Source organism: Meleagris gallopavo, chromosome 2 (genome assembly GCF_000146605.3).
Source record: "Meleagris gallopavo isolate NT-WF06-2002-E0010 breed Aviagen turkey brand Nicholas breeding stock chromosome 2, Turkey_5.1, whole genome shotgun sequence".
Taxonomy (NCBI): Eukaryota; Metazoa; Chordata; class Aves; order Galliformes; family Phasianidae; genus Meleagris; species Meleagris gallopavo.
Genome location: NC_015012.2, coordinates 46,148,354 through 46,163,854, shown reverse-complemented (window position 1 = coordinate 46,163,854; position 15,501 = coordinate 46,148,354). Strand labels below are relative to the sequence as shown.

The window sequence follows — 15,501 nt, the reverse complement described above, 5'->3', positions numbered from 1 at the left end:
CATATACACACATATATATATATATAGTCACACATGTGACTTTAGCTGTTGCAAACCAACTACTTCATCTTAGTTATAATTAATTTCCAGCAGCAAAAGATACAAAGGGTTACATGTGTATTCTTTAATGTGCAAGATTTGTATTAATACAATGTCTGTTTTTAATTTGTTATCTTCTATTAAAGAATAAATAATTGTACTGCCTTCTAACGTGTAGCTCTTGAGCTTTAAATCACTGACCATAACTAATAAGCAGTGTAATAGCACGAGTATCTTAACTAAAACCACAGACTGCAATTTTGTTGATTGTAAATCATCATCATTTTTAATGCAAAAGCAACAGCAAATCTCTGTAATTACTGGGTGCATTTGAATCACTTTTATGATTACTGCTCTATACCCATTAGAAATCCAAAACACTGAACTGCACAGGGCATAAAACTGGAATTATGATACAGTGCAAGCTATAATTGAAATCCATAAATTTCTACACTGGTGTTCAAAATTATTTTGTTGCCAAGAACTGCAGAATTGACTTTAAAAACATTTACTTTAACAGAGTGTTGGCTGCAGTGATAACAGTAGTTAATTTCAGAGTACTTTAAAGTAAAAAAAAAAATTTAAAAAATGTTGAAAAATGTTAAGAATCACAAAAAACTTCAGGAGTGCCATTCTATGTGATATTAAAAAAAAAAAAATGAAGCCAGCAGTATTATACATGCATGCATTGCCTTTATTTGGTAATAAACAGAATATTATCTTCTAAAAGTATTAGTTCCCTAGGAAGGGAAATCAGAAATTAAACAACACACAACAGGAAATTCTTTTTAGGGTAACAGCTTTAATGTTTCAAGGTCCACAAAAGCAGACCTCAAAAATAAGAATAAGAGAAACTTAAATGCTTGCAGAAAAGAGGTATCAGAATATTCACAGACTTGGGCAGCCCAATTTACCAGAAGAGACTGGAAGAGCTGTTCTTGATTCAGCTCACAGAGCAAAGATATAAAAGAGATGAGTGCTCTCATAATGCTGGTTCATCTGGGATATTTCTTGAAAGGGAACTACTACTTGCATCCAATTAATCTCTACCTGTGTAGATGCATCCATGTTGGAGATTCAACATAAGTAGAAGGGCACCATTTTGTTCTTTTTAGTTTTTCCATTGTAGCTTATTTAAGCTAAAAATCATCACTATTAAAAAATAAGTAATAAATCATTAATAAGTGTGGGTTGGAAAGCAGAAGATAGCATCTATTTTAAAAAAGGAGAAGTTGTTGAGGACCTTAATGAGGTTTTCTATCAAGAAGAAACAGACAAATTTCTTAGATGGATTCATCCAGGACAACAGACTGATGTCATTGCCTGCTTCCACTGGTCACCAAAATTTGTTTTAATGTAAGCAATCTTGGTTTGTTCCTCTGGTTTGCTTCCTCTAAATTACGAAGACTTCTACCAGACACTGCAAAATCACTAGAAGACAATTTACAGATCCATCCTGTGGAACATCCAGAGAGAAAACTTGAACAGAAGAAAGTTGAAAGCATACTTTTTTCCAACTTCTTTGCATAAATTGCTTCAGGATGAGGCTACAACATCATACTTGTGATTACCACAGTCACAGCTGAAGAAGTACTCTTTAAACTAAAAAAAAAAATCATTCTCCTGGTATATAGTTTCCCCTTAATTACTTCCCAGATTTCCAAAATCTCCAGGCCAGGAGCAACCATGCAAAATTTTCTACCTTAAAAGGAATACACTGAACTGTTTGCTTTCAGGAACGGTATGTTGAAAGTGGGTTACAGCAGCATTATTTAACAATGTTTCTACCTTTTTAGAAATAAAATGTTCAAGGAACTTCACAGAGTTATGCGTAGACAAATGTATGCTTGAGTAATTGGGTCTCTGAGATGATACAGCTTGCCCTCTTAGCATAAAGATCAGCACTTGTGAATCAAAACATATTCAGTCCATTATAACGATAAGGCAAACAACACTTAAGAACACTAAATGAATTCCCATTGCATTAACAGGAAAATCTGCCAATTATGCAAGTAGGTAATAAGAAGCATAGCACTACAGAGGGATAGTGATAGGATAAGAGATTCTTTTCTGATCTCTTCCTTCCATTGCTAAGGCTTGGAGAAATGCAAGCGTCACTTAGCTCTGGTCTTCTCTTGCCTGTGCATTTAAACTCTCCAAGGCATTTTAAGAACCTACATCCTTTCAACAGGACATCCTCTCCCCAGTTTATTACAAAAGCTACATTTCAGACTGCAATACACACAACAACTGAGAACTTATTTTATGGTCATGGAATGATTAATTTTTGTCAGGCCAAATGCTTCAGGTGTGATAGTCAAGTGCTCACTTCTGCCCTTTGCAGCATTACAGTACACAAATGTTCAAAACATCTAGCCACTATGCAATTAATAAATAAACAGTAATTCTTCAGAAATAATTTTATCTGAGGTTTCGTTTCTGAGCTGCTGTTGATAGCAGAAGAGATTTACAAAAACTTCACTACCACATAAGGGACAAGTTAGGTAGATTTAAAAAAGGATGGAAGTCCTACGGATTAGAAGCATGAATCTGAATTTCTAGCAAAATAGCATAGCAGCAAGATGCACAACTAAGAAGAAGAAGAAAATAGCATTTTGCTATACAGAATGAAAGTTGTGGTACGCCCTGTAATTCTGTTCTTGCATCAGTCATTCACTTGCTCATACTTGTACAGCAGGCCACGCTGGAGCCTTTGTCACTGACATACCACATAAAATACAGCAAAATAATCAACTGTGAGGTCCTGATGCAAGAAAAACTGCAGAAGAGAAGTAGTTTCTTGGAAGAAGCCAATCCACTGTGTCACTCACAGAGGATGAAATACTTGCAAAGGACTGACTGAATAAAAACATTAGTCCTACCCCTTGTGACCCTAAGTTGGGTCAGTGTACCTGCAGGGATACACAGAACAGATTTATTTTTACATGACATGTCCAGTAGGAAAAGAGTTTCATATAGTTTACACTTGAGACAGACTAACACGAAATAAAAATGTGTCTGAAAATTTACAAATTTAATCCTGATTCATCTGTGACCCAGGCACACTGCTGTTTTCTTCAGCTGTGTCCTGAACTATAGGATGGATACCATACAGTATTAATATGCATCAGGTCAAATCCTTGGCCACATTCAAAGTACAAAAAGCACTCCCCAGGAAGGGATTTATGCAGGTGTCTCAAGGCTTATCCTTTGCAGACTTCACTTTTGCACATTCATGTAGTACCAGTGGACCTACATTCCTTAGGTACCACAGAATCATGGAATGGTTTGGAAGGGATCCCAAGGACCACCATGTTCCAAATCCCCCCCACCACAGGCTGCTAGATTAAGAACTAGATCAGGTCAGCACAGAATTATTCTTGACTCCTACTTCCACTAGTAAACCAGCAGCAGTGACTGAAACAGAACAGACATACATGTCTGTGCTGGATCTTACAGGCACAAACAGAGGAGTTCACCTACAGGCTAGATAGAGTTATGGTCACAACTAGACCAGTGGCATGGAGTGGGGAGGGAAGTGAACAGCAGAAAATGCCGGAGTGCACTCGAGGAGATGGGCTGCTGTGTGTCAAGAAAGTGTGCTGTCCTGCTTTAACAGCCATGAAGAGCAGTGACTAACTTGATGCAGAAAGACAACAGAAGATAAAACAAACCTGTGTTTGTTGGAACAAAACTATTATGTCATATGGAGAAAATCTTGTTGGTCCCTCCCCACACATAAAAATGCGTTTGTTTCCACAAATCAAGAGGTGACAAAATGATGGACAACACAGACTTATGAAAAACTAATTATGCTAAATCAACACAATCACCTTCTATCTCAGACAAGGAAACTCCCAGAGTAAAAGAAATAAGTAGGTGCCACTAATCTTGATTTCAGAAACCCTTCTGATAACGTTTCACTAGAAATTCATACTAACAAACTAGGAAAGAATGGTCAAAGGCAAATAACTGGTACAAAACATTTGCAAAACTGTACCAACAGAATACATAAGACTAAATTTTGAAGAGTTATAATAAGAAATCTTCCAGGGGACTGCTCTCAGCACAGTGATCATTTTCAGTACCAACATGGATGGTAAAAATGAAAATATTTTTATATCAGTGAGACACATTCAACCTGTTGGAGCATTAATGGACAGGAGCTGGCCTTTGAATTCATAATTAATCCATTCTTGAAATGGAAGGAGTCTGATCATAGAAGGACGTTATTCAGCAGCCACATAACAGCAAAGGTACAACAGGATATGGATCATTACATACACAAACAATGGCTAGCTTTCCCTCCTAAAGGACTCAAGGATTGCTGTAGACCTAAGGCAGGAGCCAACAATGTAAGCATTACAAAAAGGGTTACAGCCATAAAGGGATAACCAATGCTCTGCCCTACACCAGCAAGGCCACAGACCTCTTCAGACCAATGAATGAAAGGATACCAGAAGAGCCATTTGCACACCCTCCTCCAAAAACAAACAAACAAGCAAAGGATGGACCATTAATTGTCAGACATTTGGGTAGGATTCAACAGAACCCTCAAAAATCTAAATCTTGCCAACAGAAGACATGGCAAGAAGTAACAAAATGAGTTGTAACACAGAAAATTAGATAAGATGTTAAGAAACAATTTTAACAGTAAAGACATCTTACCACATCAGGGATTAATAAGATTACAGGAGTTGCATTACTTAAAATTAGGAAACAGCTTGTCAAGCTAAAGTCTGAAGAAAACACTCCTATTTCACTATTCAGATGCTTAAATCAATTTGACACATATTTCAACCACAAAAATTACTGAGGGCTGGTACGACCAATTAGCCAAACAGCAGAAGGACAACTAACTCCCTGTGTAGATAAGGTATCATATGAGCAAAACCTTTATCAAACAAAACAGAACAACAAACTTTAGCAACCTCAGCTTAGCCAAACCTTAGGAGTATGTAAGGGGAACATACTAGAAACTACTGCACCAATTTTACTACTTTTTCTGTATTTCTGAGATAGACATTTCTGGTTCAGTTCCACGTAGCACTACTACTTTGTGCAGAGGAAAAAAACTTTGCATAAAGCTGCAGGAGTCTTTCAAACACATTCTTCAGCTGCAAGCTCTCTAAGCAACATCCAAAGCTGGGATTCAAACATGAAACCCTTTAAAAAAAAAATAAAAAAGCTTTTATCTTCCAGCTTCTTGAATTTAGAAGACAGTATTTAGAAACCTACCGTCTAAGAATTCTTTATGCACAGTTTTGGGGAAGAAAAAAAACACCACAAGAACACCAACATCCTCACAGTTATTTGCATACACTTTGGGGCGTTTTCGTCCATTCTCAGTGTGACAAAGATGGCTACGTGGGCACAAGAAATGAGCTTATAGGTCTAAGAACTCATATGCTTATCATGAGAAAGCAGAAACCAGTTATTCCAAGAGAAATGTAAAGGAGCATGTTGGCAGCCAGCCAGTAACTCCTTCAATCACTTTAAATGATAACAAGTAAAAAATATTAGTTACAATGCCTGTTAAATTTCTACCTTTAGGCACAACAGAACACGTAAATAAGACAAATCCCCCCATATCACCTAAGTCCAAGAGTTATCTCCACCGTTGTGTAAACAGCTCCAAAATAACATTGCATAAACTCTCAGTATAAAGACATTTTTTTCAACTTGTCTGTTCTTATGATTTCTTTACTACACGTTGTATCTTCTTTCCAAGTTCAGCTTCTACCTGGCAGTTTCAGCCCAGTAAGTTAATAATAATCAATACATAGCAGTATTCTTCTTATATGGGCTGAATAGTCCTTTTGAGAGAAATAGCCTGAATCAAGAAATAAATAATCACAGCATAATTATCAACTTCTTTCATTTCCTTCATTCTAAATATTTCCATATACCAAAAAAGCATCTTAACCATCTTTTTATTCTTTTGTTTCTGGGTGAAAAAAAAAGGAAAATCGTTCTGGATCTCATTGTACTGTTTGATAGGCTATGGCTTATTTCACACATCTCCAGACTGGAACAAGGGGGAAGGAAGAGCAAGGAAAATAAAAGGCGCAGATCAATTTAACCTCACGTTGATCCAGCTAATAAAAGTACATTTAAAGAGCTACTTCCATCAAGGTTAGACAAAGACCAGAAAACAGTGATTATATTTTTGTATTTATTGCTTTGAAAGTAGGATTACAGATTCTGTGCAAAAACAAACAAACTTCTTTTGTTCCCAACAAAATCAATAGCTGAAGTTCCGCAATCTCTCATGGTATGGGGTCAAAGCCTACACATCCAGCTGAACTTAATGTAGAGATGCTTTTGCTTTTGAAAACTCCACTGCACAGAAGGCAAAGGTTCTTACAGGTTAGACAAGAACTATCAGTGCTGATGTCTGTTTAGAAAGCGCTATAAAAACTTCTAAACTCAAACATCCCCTAACAAGCTCTGCTTCACTGAAGCACACCTACTTACATTTAGTGGCTGCCATATTTGCTTATACCAGTTATTAATCAAACATCCTGAAGCAACAATGATTAAGCACATGGCCATCAAACAAAAGGCAAAATACAGAATGCTAGAAGTTTATCAGATGAGGAAGTCTCTCTGACAGCTATAACTTAGTTTTAAGTATTCACTAGAGTTGTTTTTTTTTTTTCTTCTTCTTTAATGCTGGTTAATGTGAGCAGTATTTCAGTGAAACACCGACACCAAAACTAAGGCTTATTTATCACCTAAAGGTTAAAAATGGACACAGATAACAAGTAACACATTAAAGAGTGTTTAACATAGATTGTAAGCCTTTGAATCCATACAAACTATAAATATTGCTGTTTGCTTATTATTCATCATCTCTGTGATATACACAGTTAATTGAATAGTAGTTGTTTATCACTATCTGAAATAGCCTACAAAAAAGTTCTTGAAAGTTAATCACTTTTCAAGCCAAACATGCACTAAAATAAATAAGGAGTAGTCAAGAGCAATGCCCTTTGCAGTGAAGACTTTTTTTCTCAGCAGGAACCAGAGAAGAAAGAACATCACTTAGCTTTTACTACTAAAGAGCCAATTTAAGTACTGGGAGGAATTGCATAAAGGAATAAACATCAGTGAAAATATCTGAATCACTCAAGGTCTCTTAAAAATACCAGCTCTAGAACTTGAGAATAGAACTTAAATACCTCATGTAATTTGAAGAAAAAGACTCTACCGCTTCAGTTAAAAATAATGTATCCTGAAAGTCTAACATTAGAAACTTAAGAATTAAAACCTATCAAGTATATGAAGTCTACATACAAGTACTGCCTCATAGAGTAGCAGGGAAGAGGATAATCATGGAGTTAGAATGTGCTAATAAAGGGATGAAGTTGCTGTCCAGCTGTCCAGCAAGTCCAAATTAGAGAGAGATCCTTCTGTAGCAAATGTGACAAGAAAAACAAGGAAGAAGAAAAAGCTATTTTTAAAAACATGGTGCTCAATTCCTTATGCACATAAGAAGTACATTCAATACAAAGGAATGTCTGCATTACTTTCCAAATTCAGGTCAATGCTATTAACTATCGCATCAGTTTCACCCACTTAGAAGTCTATAAAGGAATTAACTCCCCTCAACAAATTCAGGCTTCTTACAAAAACACAACATCCAGAAAGAACATATTGCAATAGCTTATTTCCTGTTAGATATCCTAGAAGTTGATTTAATGAACCCCACACTTGCATAAGCAGCTCTTTTTAATATTTTTACACATAGAATATAAGTTCTTTTCCAAGCAAACTTCCAAAATTATGATGAAACTGTCCCTCAGGGCAACAGCCAAACCCTTTACAACTTCCCTTGTAGGTGAAGTAATACCACTACTTAAAGCTTGCAAGAAAACCACCCAATTTTGTAAGAAACATTAAAAGAAAAAAAAAAAAAAGTATAGTACCAACACTATCATATACTTGCTAGAGCATCAGTACTAGCTCCCTTCAACAAGAGACTCAAGCTTCCTCGAAGGATGAATTCTTTCTACTTCTACTACCAAAATCTTTTCCAAATGCATAACATTTACTTACAGCAACTGGCATTGTAGATGATGTAAACTCCCCTGGAAAAATATCCTAAACTGATTAAATCCTTCCCAAGCTGCCGCTCACCGTTAAAAGCACCATAAATGAGCAGAGGCCACCAGCATGGGTGTGCCTAGCAGCAGGCCAGGCTCAGCTGACGGCCCTTAGCAGTTAAAGCAGTTCCCATCATTCCACTACCCTGCACTCACAAGCCTTTCTACCAAAAAGAATAAAATCTTTTTCCCAGGGAACGGCTGCATCAGAACTCAAAGAAATTTTTTACTCAGAGAGAGTTAAGGCACAGGCTGCCCAGAGCTGTTCCCACTGATGTCATATGCAGCATGATAACACCACATCTCTACCTTGAGGGTGTGGGCGCTTATGACAAATGTAGTTCATCTGGAGAAAAAAAAGAAACTCGTGGAAGACTCACATTTGTATGCAGTTATAAGTTTTATTTGATATTCCTAATTTATAGCTATTGACAGGACAATTCTAAACAATTGTTTACTTGATTGCAGCCAAAATCCTTGAATGTGGATTTCAGATGTTATTTACTAAACATTCATTCCTGACCAAAACTGTCAGATCTAAATTCATAAATCAGCCTTGCTGCTGTTCAAGCTGCTAATTTTGGTTTCTTTTTGCACGCTACTGCTACATTTTCTGTCGTCATCTCCTGTTGTACGGTTTTTATCCATCACAATTAGAGCTGGTAAGGGCAGACTTGTTAGCTTCAAGCCAAGCTCAGCATCAAATGAAATCCCTGGCAAAACCCCCACTGACTTCACTGGGAATGAAACCAAGTGGAGGAGCAAGGCTCCGTCCAGAGGCATGTATCACCACAATTCACATACTGCTGAGCTCGTGAGAACGACAAGGCATTATTTGAAGGCAGTTACAGTTGCATTTCATTTGACAGACCATTTCCCTTTTGCTTCGCAAAACATTCAGAGACGTTAGTTACACTCTGCAATAGCAAAGCTAGCAGACTTGAAGACTCGGTGCAGACAGTTGTGTGTCAGCCTGGCAGCGTCGGGGAACGTTCAGCAATTCTGTACTTCCTGCTGCAGAGCTGCTCCCAAAATAACACAGCACTGCTAAACATAGCGCCGCGTGTACTTTTAAGAAATGACAATTCCTGCAGCGCGTACAAGCAACCGCGTTTGTCAAGATAAGCACATCAACACGAGATGTCATGTTAGGCTAGACAAAGAGATTGAACGAGATAGCTTTGTCAAACACAAAGCAAAGTGTCTCATTCAAACTGACAAAGCAAGAAATGTAAAAGTTCCACCTACCACCGCAGCCTGTCCTGCCCTGCTTTGGGAGAATCTCAAGACAGGAAGTGACCTCCTGTAACTGATGTAATAAGTTCTCTGCTAACCTGCACTGACATTACTCCTGTCACTTCAGATCACGCTACGGCATTTTACACGGGTTCTATAGTACCTGTGGGGGTGTTTCTGATCGTATCTGTGGATTTATATACCTTAGTGGTAAGGACTGATCGTAACAATTATACCTTGTGTGCATATGTTAACAGGCAAAATTAACAGCGTAACTAATTGTCATTATATTCAAGCTACTGTTTATTCTGATATTGCTTTTCTTACTTACACATAGGGGAGTTCACATTTAACATATGGGCAATGACCCTGCAGTAGTTGGTCCCAGCACTTCATCTGTCTGCAACTTTTCATGTGACTTTAGGAAAACTCTTCAACTTTCCTTCAATGAGGAAAATTCATCAATCTAAAATGAGGGACATTGCTGCCCTACATACAAGGCAGATGCAGTATGGTGGTATTGGCTATAAACAGAACAAACAGAACTAAAAACACGGCTCACGAGATTACTTCGTGAGATTTCTTTTTCCTTTGCCATTCAGTTGTATAACAGCATGGGCTCACTCACCCTACATATGGAGGAGACAGAAGCTCTGGGGGTGGCATCAACAAAAATCTTTTTCTTAGAAAGTATTTTCTCCTCAGAAAGGCTCACAGTGACCAAACTTAGATAAAACAAGACAATTATATGGATATTCAGGAGTGAAACTTGGGGTTTGACTTTTGCCCCAGTGGTGGTGCCTGTTGATGTGCAGTGCACACACACACATGCATGCACACCAGCAGGCATTCCTCTTTTGCCAGGGAATATTAGTTTAGCTTCTCCTTCAAATATAAAGCCATATGGAGGCTGGCTGAAGGTGTTGCTTCTTGCAGGGGAAGGCAGCTCTTCCACCGAGCTCAGGACCACTAACTCCTCTTCTCCCCTATCCAGCCCACACCCCAACCTCACCTGTGAAAATACAGTGGATGGCTGAAAGCACTATAAAAGGAGGGAAAATTATGCAAAGCTAATAGGGGCTTCTCTCGGGACTCCACCTTTAATACACCCTAATGGGATCTTCCTCCCCTCAAAAATGTAACATAATGAAGCCCAGGAAAATTCGCATTCAACATTTTCAGAGGAGATTGAATACACTTTAAAATATTCAGGAACAATTCAAATGCAAATATGGCAGAGTGCTGCATTATTCATATTCTGCAACAATTTGCCTTAATGCTCTGTTAGGGCGAAGTCCCTTTCCGGTTTGTTTTTTGTGAGTTTAATAAATCAGGACTTTGAAACAACTGCCCAATAGATGAGGTGCCATATTTTTCTTAAAAACAAACAAACAAACAAACAAAAAAACAAACAGTGGTATGAAATCAAAGGCAAATGCATTGCTTTCTAGTACAAAATACCTTTTCACTCCCTGAATATCGCCTGTAGCTTTGCTAATTTATTGCCATGAAAATATTGTTACTACTTAATGCACTAGTACTTTTGTCAATAGGCAGCTTTCCCCAAGGCATATTTGAGAACGCTCTGCTAATCAGGGTTGATGCAGTTATTTCAAAGCAGCCAGGTCTTTAGAAAAAGGTTCATGTTTAATTTCAGAATGGGAGAGCATTGCCATTTCTTCAAAGCACAGTATTTTTAATTCACTGAATTCATTTCTGTAGCTATCTGAATCACTAACTAAATTATCCAGCCACAGACTCAGTTTGAATCTGTGTTACAAAGCAGTACTGCTGGCATCTTCACTTCTTAGCATATAACTTATGCGAGATATTCCTCATTTTATAACGGTGAGGATTAAACAAAGATTTAATCAGAAACACAAATCTGTGCCATCCCATCAGCACGGAACTTAAAAATACATAGTTGAGCTTTTAATGAGATAACTCACTTGGATCTGACTTCTTACTTTTCTACATCTGCTCTAGCTCTTGAGATTATGACCTCAAATGCAGATGAATTTCCAGTGCTTATTTTCCAAGCGTGCTGATAATCACAAACAGCACAGTGAGTGACAATGAAGTCAGACACCCATGCGAACATCGTACCACAGTTTTATTCCCTCTAATAAATATGGAAATCTACATCAGTATAACTATATTGAAGTTAAGCAAATCATTTTAATTGGCGTGGGACCTTTTAATGAATGTATATTTTCCGTCATTTTTAATACATTTGCAATTCTCTGCAGATTAAAATTGAATAAAATTCTTCAAGAATGGGTCAGGCCATTTATTTCAATTAGAAATAGTAATGAAATTCCAGTAAACTATTAAATGTCACTTAATCTGTATTCAAGACAAATAGAATACTTAATTTCTCTTGACGTGTTCCACAAAAAGGTATCCTCCTTGTCTTTATATTGACTAAAGTGGCGCTCCTCTGCTTTCCAAACACCACAGTGACATTTAGTGACATTATTCCTGCTCGAAACCAGCACAGACAATCTGTTTTGCAACCAGCCCACCAAGGTAAGAATGTCTGCATGGGGGTTAAGGCTCTACTGCCTTTGTTCCAGCTGGTTCAGGTCGGTGCTGAGCTCTCCTTTGTTCAGTTTAATAGAAAACTTGAGGGTTTGCTTTTTTTTTTTTTCCTTCTCCCATCAAATCCATCCAGAAAATGTCTACATGTCAAAAGAACACTAACAGTATTCCTACACAAGGCATAATTACTTTTCTAATTAAAGACAGAATTACAACACCCAAGGAGAAAATGTTTTTGGATGACACAGATGTTTCATTTGACTTGGGGAGGTACTGCGGGTTGTTGTGTGAAGGGCATGAGAGCCCCTCACTTCCACACGTTTCTTACATTCACAAAGCTTCTAAACTCATCAGAGACAGCAGGCTTGAAACTGAAACAGAAGGCTTGGAGTATTAAGGAACATTACCAACCTCAAACAAAAATCCAGCCTCAGTGGAGTTCATCTCTGTAGCAACTCTATTCCTCAGTTTATATTTGCAAAATATAGAATACTCAATTTGAGGAAGTGAGGTCTTGTTATAATTCTCATGGAAATAATCAAGATGGCTTGCGATAATTCTCCGTGTCTGAAGTCACCCACACACATGGCTTGAATTCAAAGTCTGCACATCTTTAAGAGATTTATATTAGGCTGTGCTAAGTAGGTGTTACTCATTTCTTCTGGGTGTGATCAAGCTAAGTCAAACTAAACTTTACCTTACCAATGCTTTCCTATCCCTCACACTCTGTGGTTTTCATCTGAAAATACAGCAACAACACCAAGAGGACAGCAAAGGAATGCTTTCAACATCTCAGCATCCACACCTAAAACTCATTTTTGATCTTTTGATGAGCGCGCAAAAGGTTTCAAACAAGACAGAGGATCAGCAGCACTTCCAGTTCTCAGGGTCATTTCCAGATAAAACTCCAAAATTGTCTGAGAACTACATAACTGAAGGCAGTGAGCAATCTTCAGGAAACAAGTAAAATGCAACATCTGTATGCAACCATTAATATACGTATACACAGAAGCATGCATCTCTTTGTATGGTTCCAGTCATAAACATCAGAAGGCTGTATGTCCACGTAAGCCATGCGACAAAGAAGGCGGCTGGCTAGCCATGCAGTGGCACAAATGTAAATCCATCTTCGAAAGTTCGATGTCTGGTGAACAATATCCACATGACCATCTGTAGACAGACATGTCCTTTAACAAATACATACAAAGAACTTAAGATAAACTTCAAGATGGTTCTTAATCCTATGCAGAGGACAATCTACTTTCTTTTGACATGTAGAACTCTGTACAGTGCATATTCTATATAAAAGCATATAATATAGATTGATGAAATTACAGCCACAGTTTTCTAAAGGATTTTTTTTTAGAAAAAGGGATGGTTACAATACTGTGCTTTCCCAAATGAAAGAACAAAATATTTCATTTCTCCTGTTCTGCACATGAATAGTGCACAGTGACGTGATCTTTTAGTATTCCCTTTAAGCTGTTTTCAAGATGGATTGCTACAGTGGGTGGCATTCACAATAACACATGTTGAGCAACACACATTCAGATCTTGCCAGCTTTATGGTTTCTTAGAACATTCTACAATCTGAAGTGATTCACACCAAGAAGATGGAGAAAGTTTTTCTATTACTGCAAGTAAAAATGATGTTAATATGCATTTACCATCCAAAATAAATACTGACATTGCAAGATGAACTAAAAGAAATTAAGCTTGGTTCCTCCTTCTACTACAGAATGTTCCATTCGGGTTTAAAAAGCATATTAGCATTAAAGCTGAGTGACAATTTCTGTGTAAGATGAGTTTGCCCTGACAGCTAACCTGCGCTACTATCAAAGCCATCAAATTAAAACAAGGTGAGCTAAAGAAGAAAGCAATGCCTAAGATTTTCATTTCCTTGATGTCATACACTGTCATCTCAGGAATTTTATAATTCCTATAGAGAAGATAGAAGGTAGAGGGTTCCCCTGGTAAGAAGGAATTGGTGACTGTGAGCACACAAAGTTGAAAGGAAGAAGTGAAGCATAGTTTCAAAGGTGGGTGATGAGCTGTGGCTTCATTAATAAGCAAAAACTTTTACAGAAGTTTGTTTATGTTAGACAGGTAATGACAATTACAGACAGGCGTCAGTCCAAACAAGTATCACTTCAAAGGGAAAAAAAATCTCTTTGAAATGACACAGGAAGTTTCAGAAGATGCTGTACTCAGACTTCAAAATGTGCATTCAAGAATGTTTTTATTAGACTTGACCACTGTCCTATCAGATTTGATTCACTGTTTCTGACAATGGTCATCAGCCAGATGTTTCAGGAAAAGGTGAACACAAATATCTCAGACCAGTTGGCTGCACTGCACTTGAGAAGTGACCATCGGCCTTCTATCACCAAGCCCTTAAAAGTACAAATCCTGATAGCCTTATTATGCTTTAAGTCTTATTATGCGCACCTCTACATTGTTTACCAAGTTGGATTTCACTCTTTCTTCTCACATCCAAGTCCCCTGCTGCTGGTATTAATTCTCAATTTTAATTTCTCACAATCATAATAATCTCCAGAAACCTGGACCTGCAGACCTCTCCATTGCTTTGCTTCAATACTTTCAACTCCGAGGTATAAAAGTACCCACAATTTCTACCAAAGAGTCAGACTTCCAATCAAAGAGAATGCAGGCAGCTTGGGTCATGAAACAACTTGCTGAAACACTTCATTCTGAACTCTAAAGCAAACATACATCACATAATACCTTGTTTTCTTTCACAAATCACTTTCTCATTCACGGCATTGTCTTTTAATTTTATAGTTACATAACTTCCAGACCATGTTATTATTATGTTTTAAACTTTTCAAATATAAGAACTAGATGAATATTGGGGTTTCATCAAACTGGGATGTAGTCTTCGGAGACCTTCACTTTTCTGCCTTTCAGCAAAGCATGTCATAGACCTAGACCAACTTGTACCCGGAGCAGCTGACAAATGGTTCTGACATTCAGCAGTCACTGCCACCCTTCAGTCAATAAACAGAGGATGAGCAGTTGTTCCACTGGCCGCACTACTGCTTCCTTCAAGAGCCACTTCACCAACAGGAACTGACACTACAGCACTACCTTTATCAAAATACAGGAGACGCTATCACTCACCAACACAATGGGAAACTTTCAGAGGGAAAAACCAAAAACATCCAGAAGCTTATCCTGTCAATCTCTGCCTTCATGCCTCAGACTGGACATAAAGAACCGATTTATAACAATAAATCAGAAGTGCAGCACACGGGCCCAGCTGAAGTGGTGGATGGGGAGGATCTCACCCGCCATGGCCCCGCTCCTCTGCACGTGAGGCTGGCACTAAGTTTGGACCGTGCTTTGCCTCAAACACACTCCGACCCCGATGCGTGCAGCTCCGCACCCTGGTGCCACGCTGGTGGAGAGGCCCACAGCAGCAAACCTCCAGCCGCCGCCACCTCCCCTCAAGAGCCCCTTACCTTGTTGGAGTAGGGGGGCTTGCTCAGGTTGATGCCGTCGCGGACCAGCTTGTCCCGGATCATGATCTTCAGCTTCAGCCTCGGGTAGACTACCG

The 15,501-nt window shown here is 38.3% G+C and overlaps 1 protein-coding gene across 1 annotated transcript in view; it reads right to left on the bottom strand.

The window, feature by feature from the left end:
* SASH1 (SAM and SH3 domain containing 1) overlaps positions 1–15,501 on the bottom strand; it is a 518,758-nt gene that overhangs the window by 502,352 nt on the left and 905 nt on the right. The window contains 1 exon segment of the mRNA XM_019612896.2: positions 15,407–15,501. This exon segment is cut by the window's right edge and continues 377 nt beyond it. Within this exon segment, the coding sequence (XP_019468441.1) occupies positions 15,407–15,501 (95 nt within the window).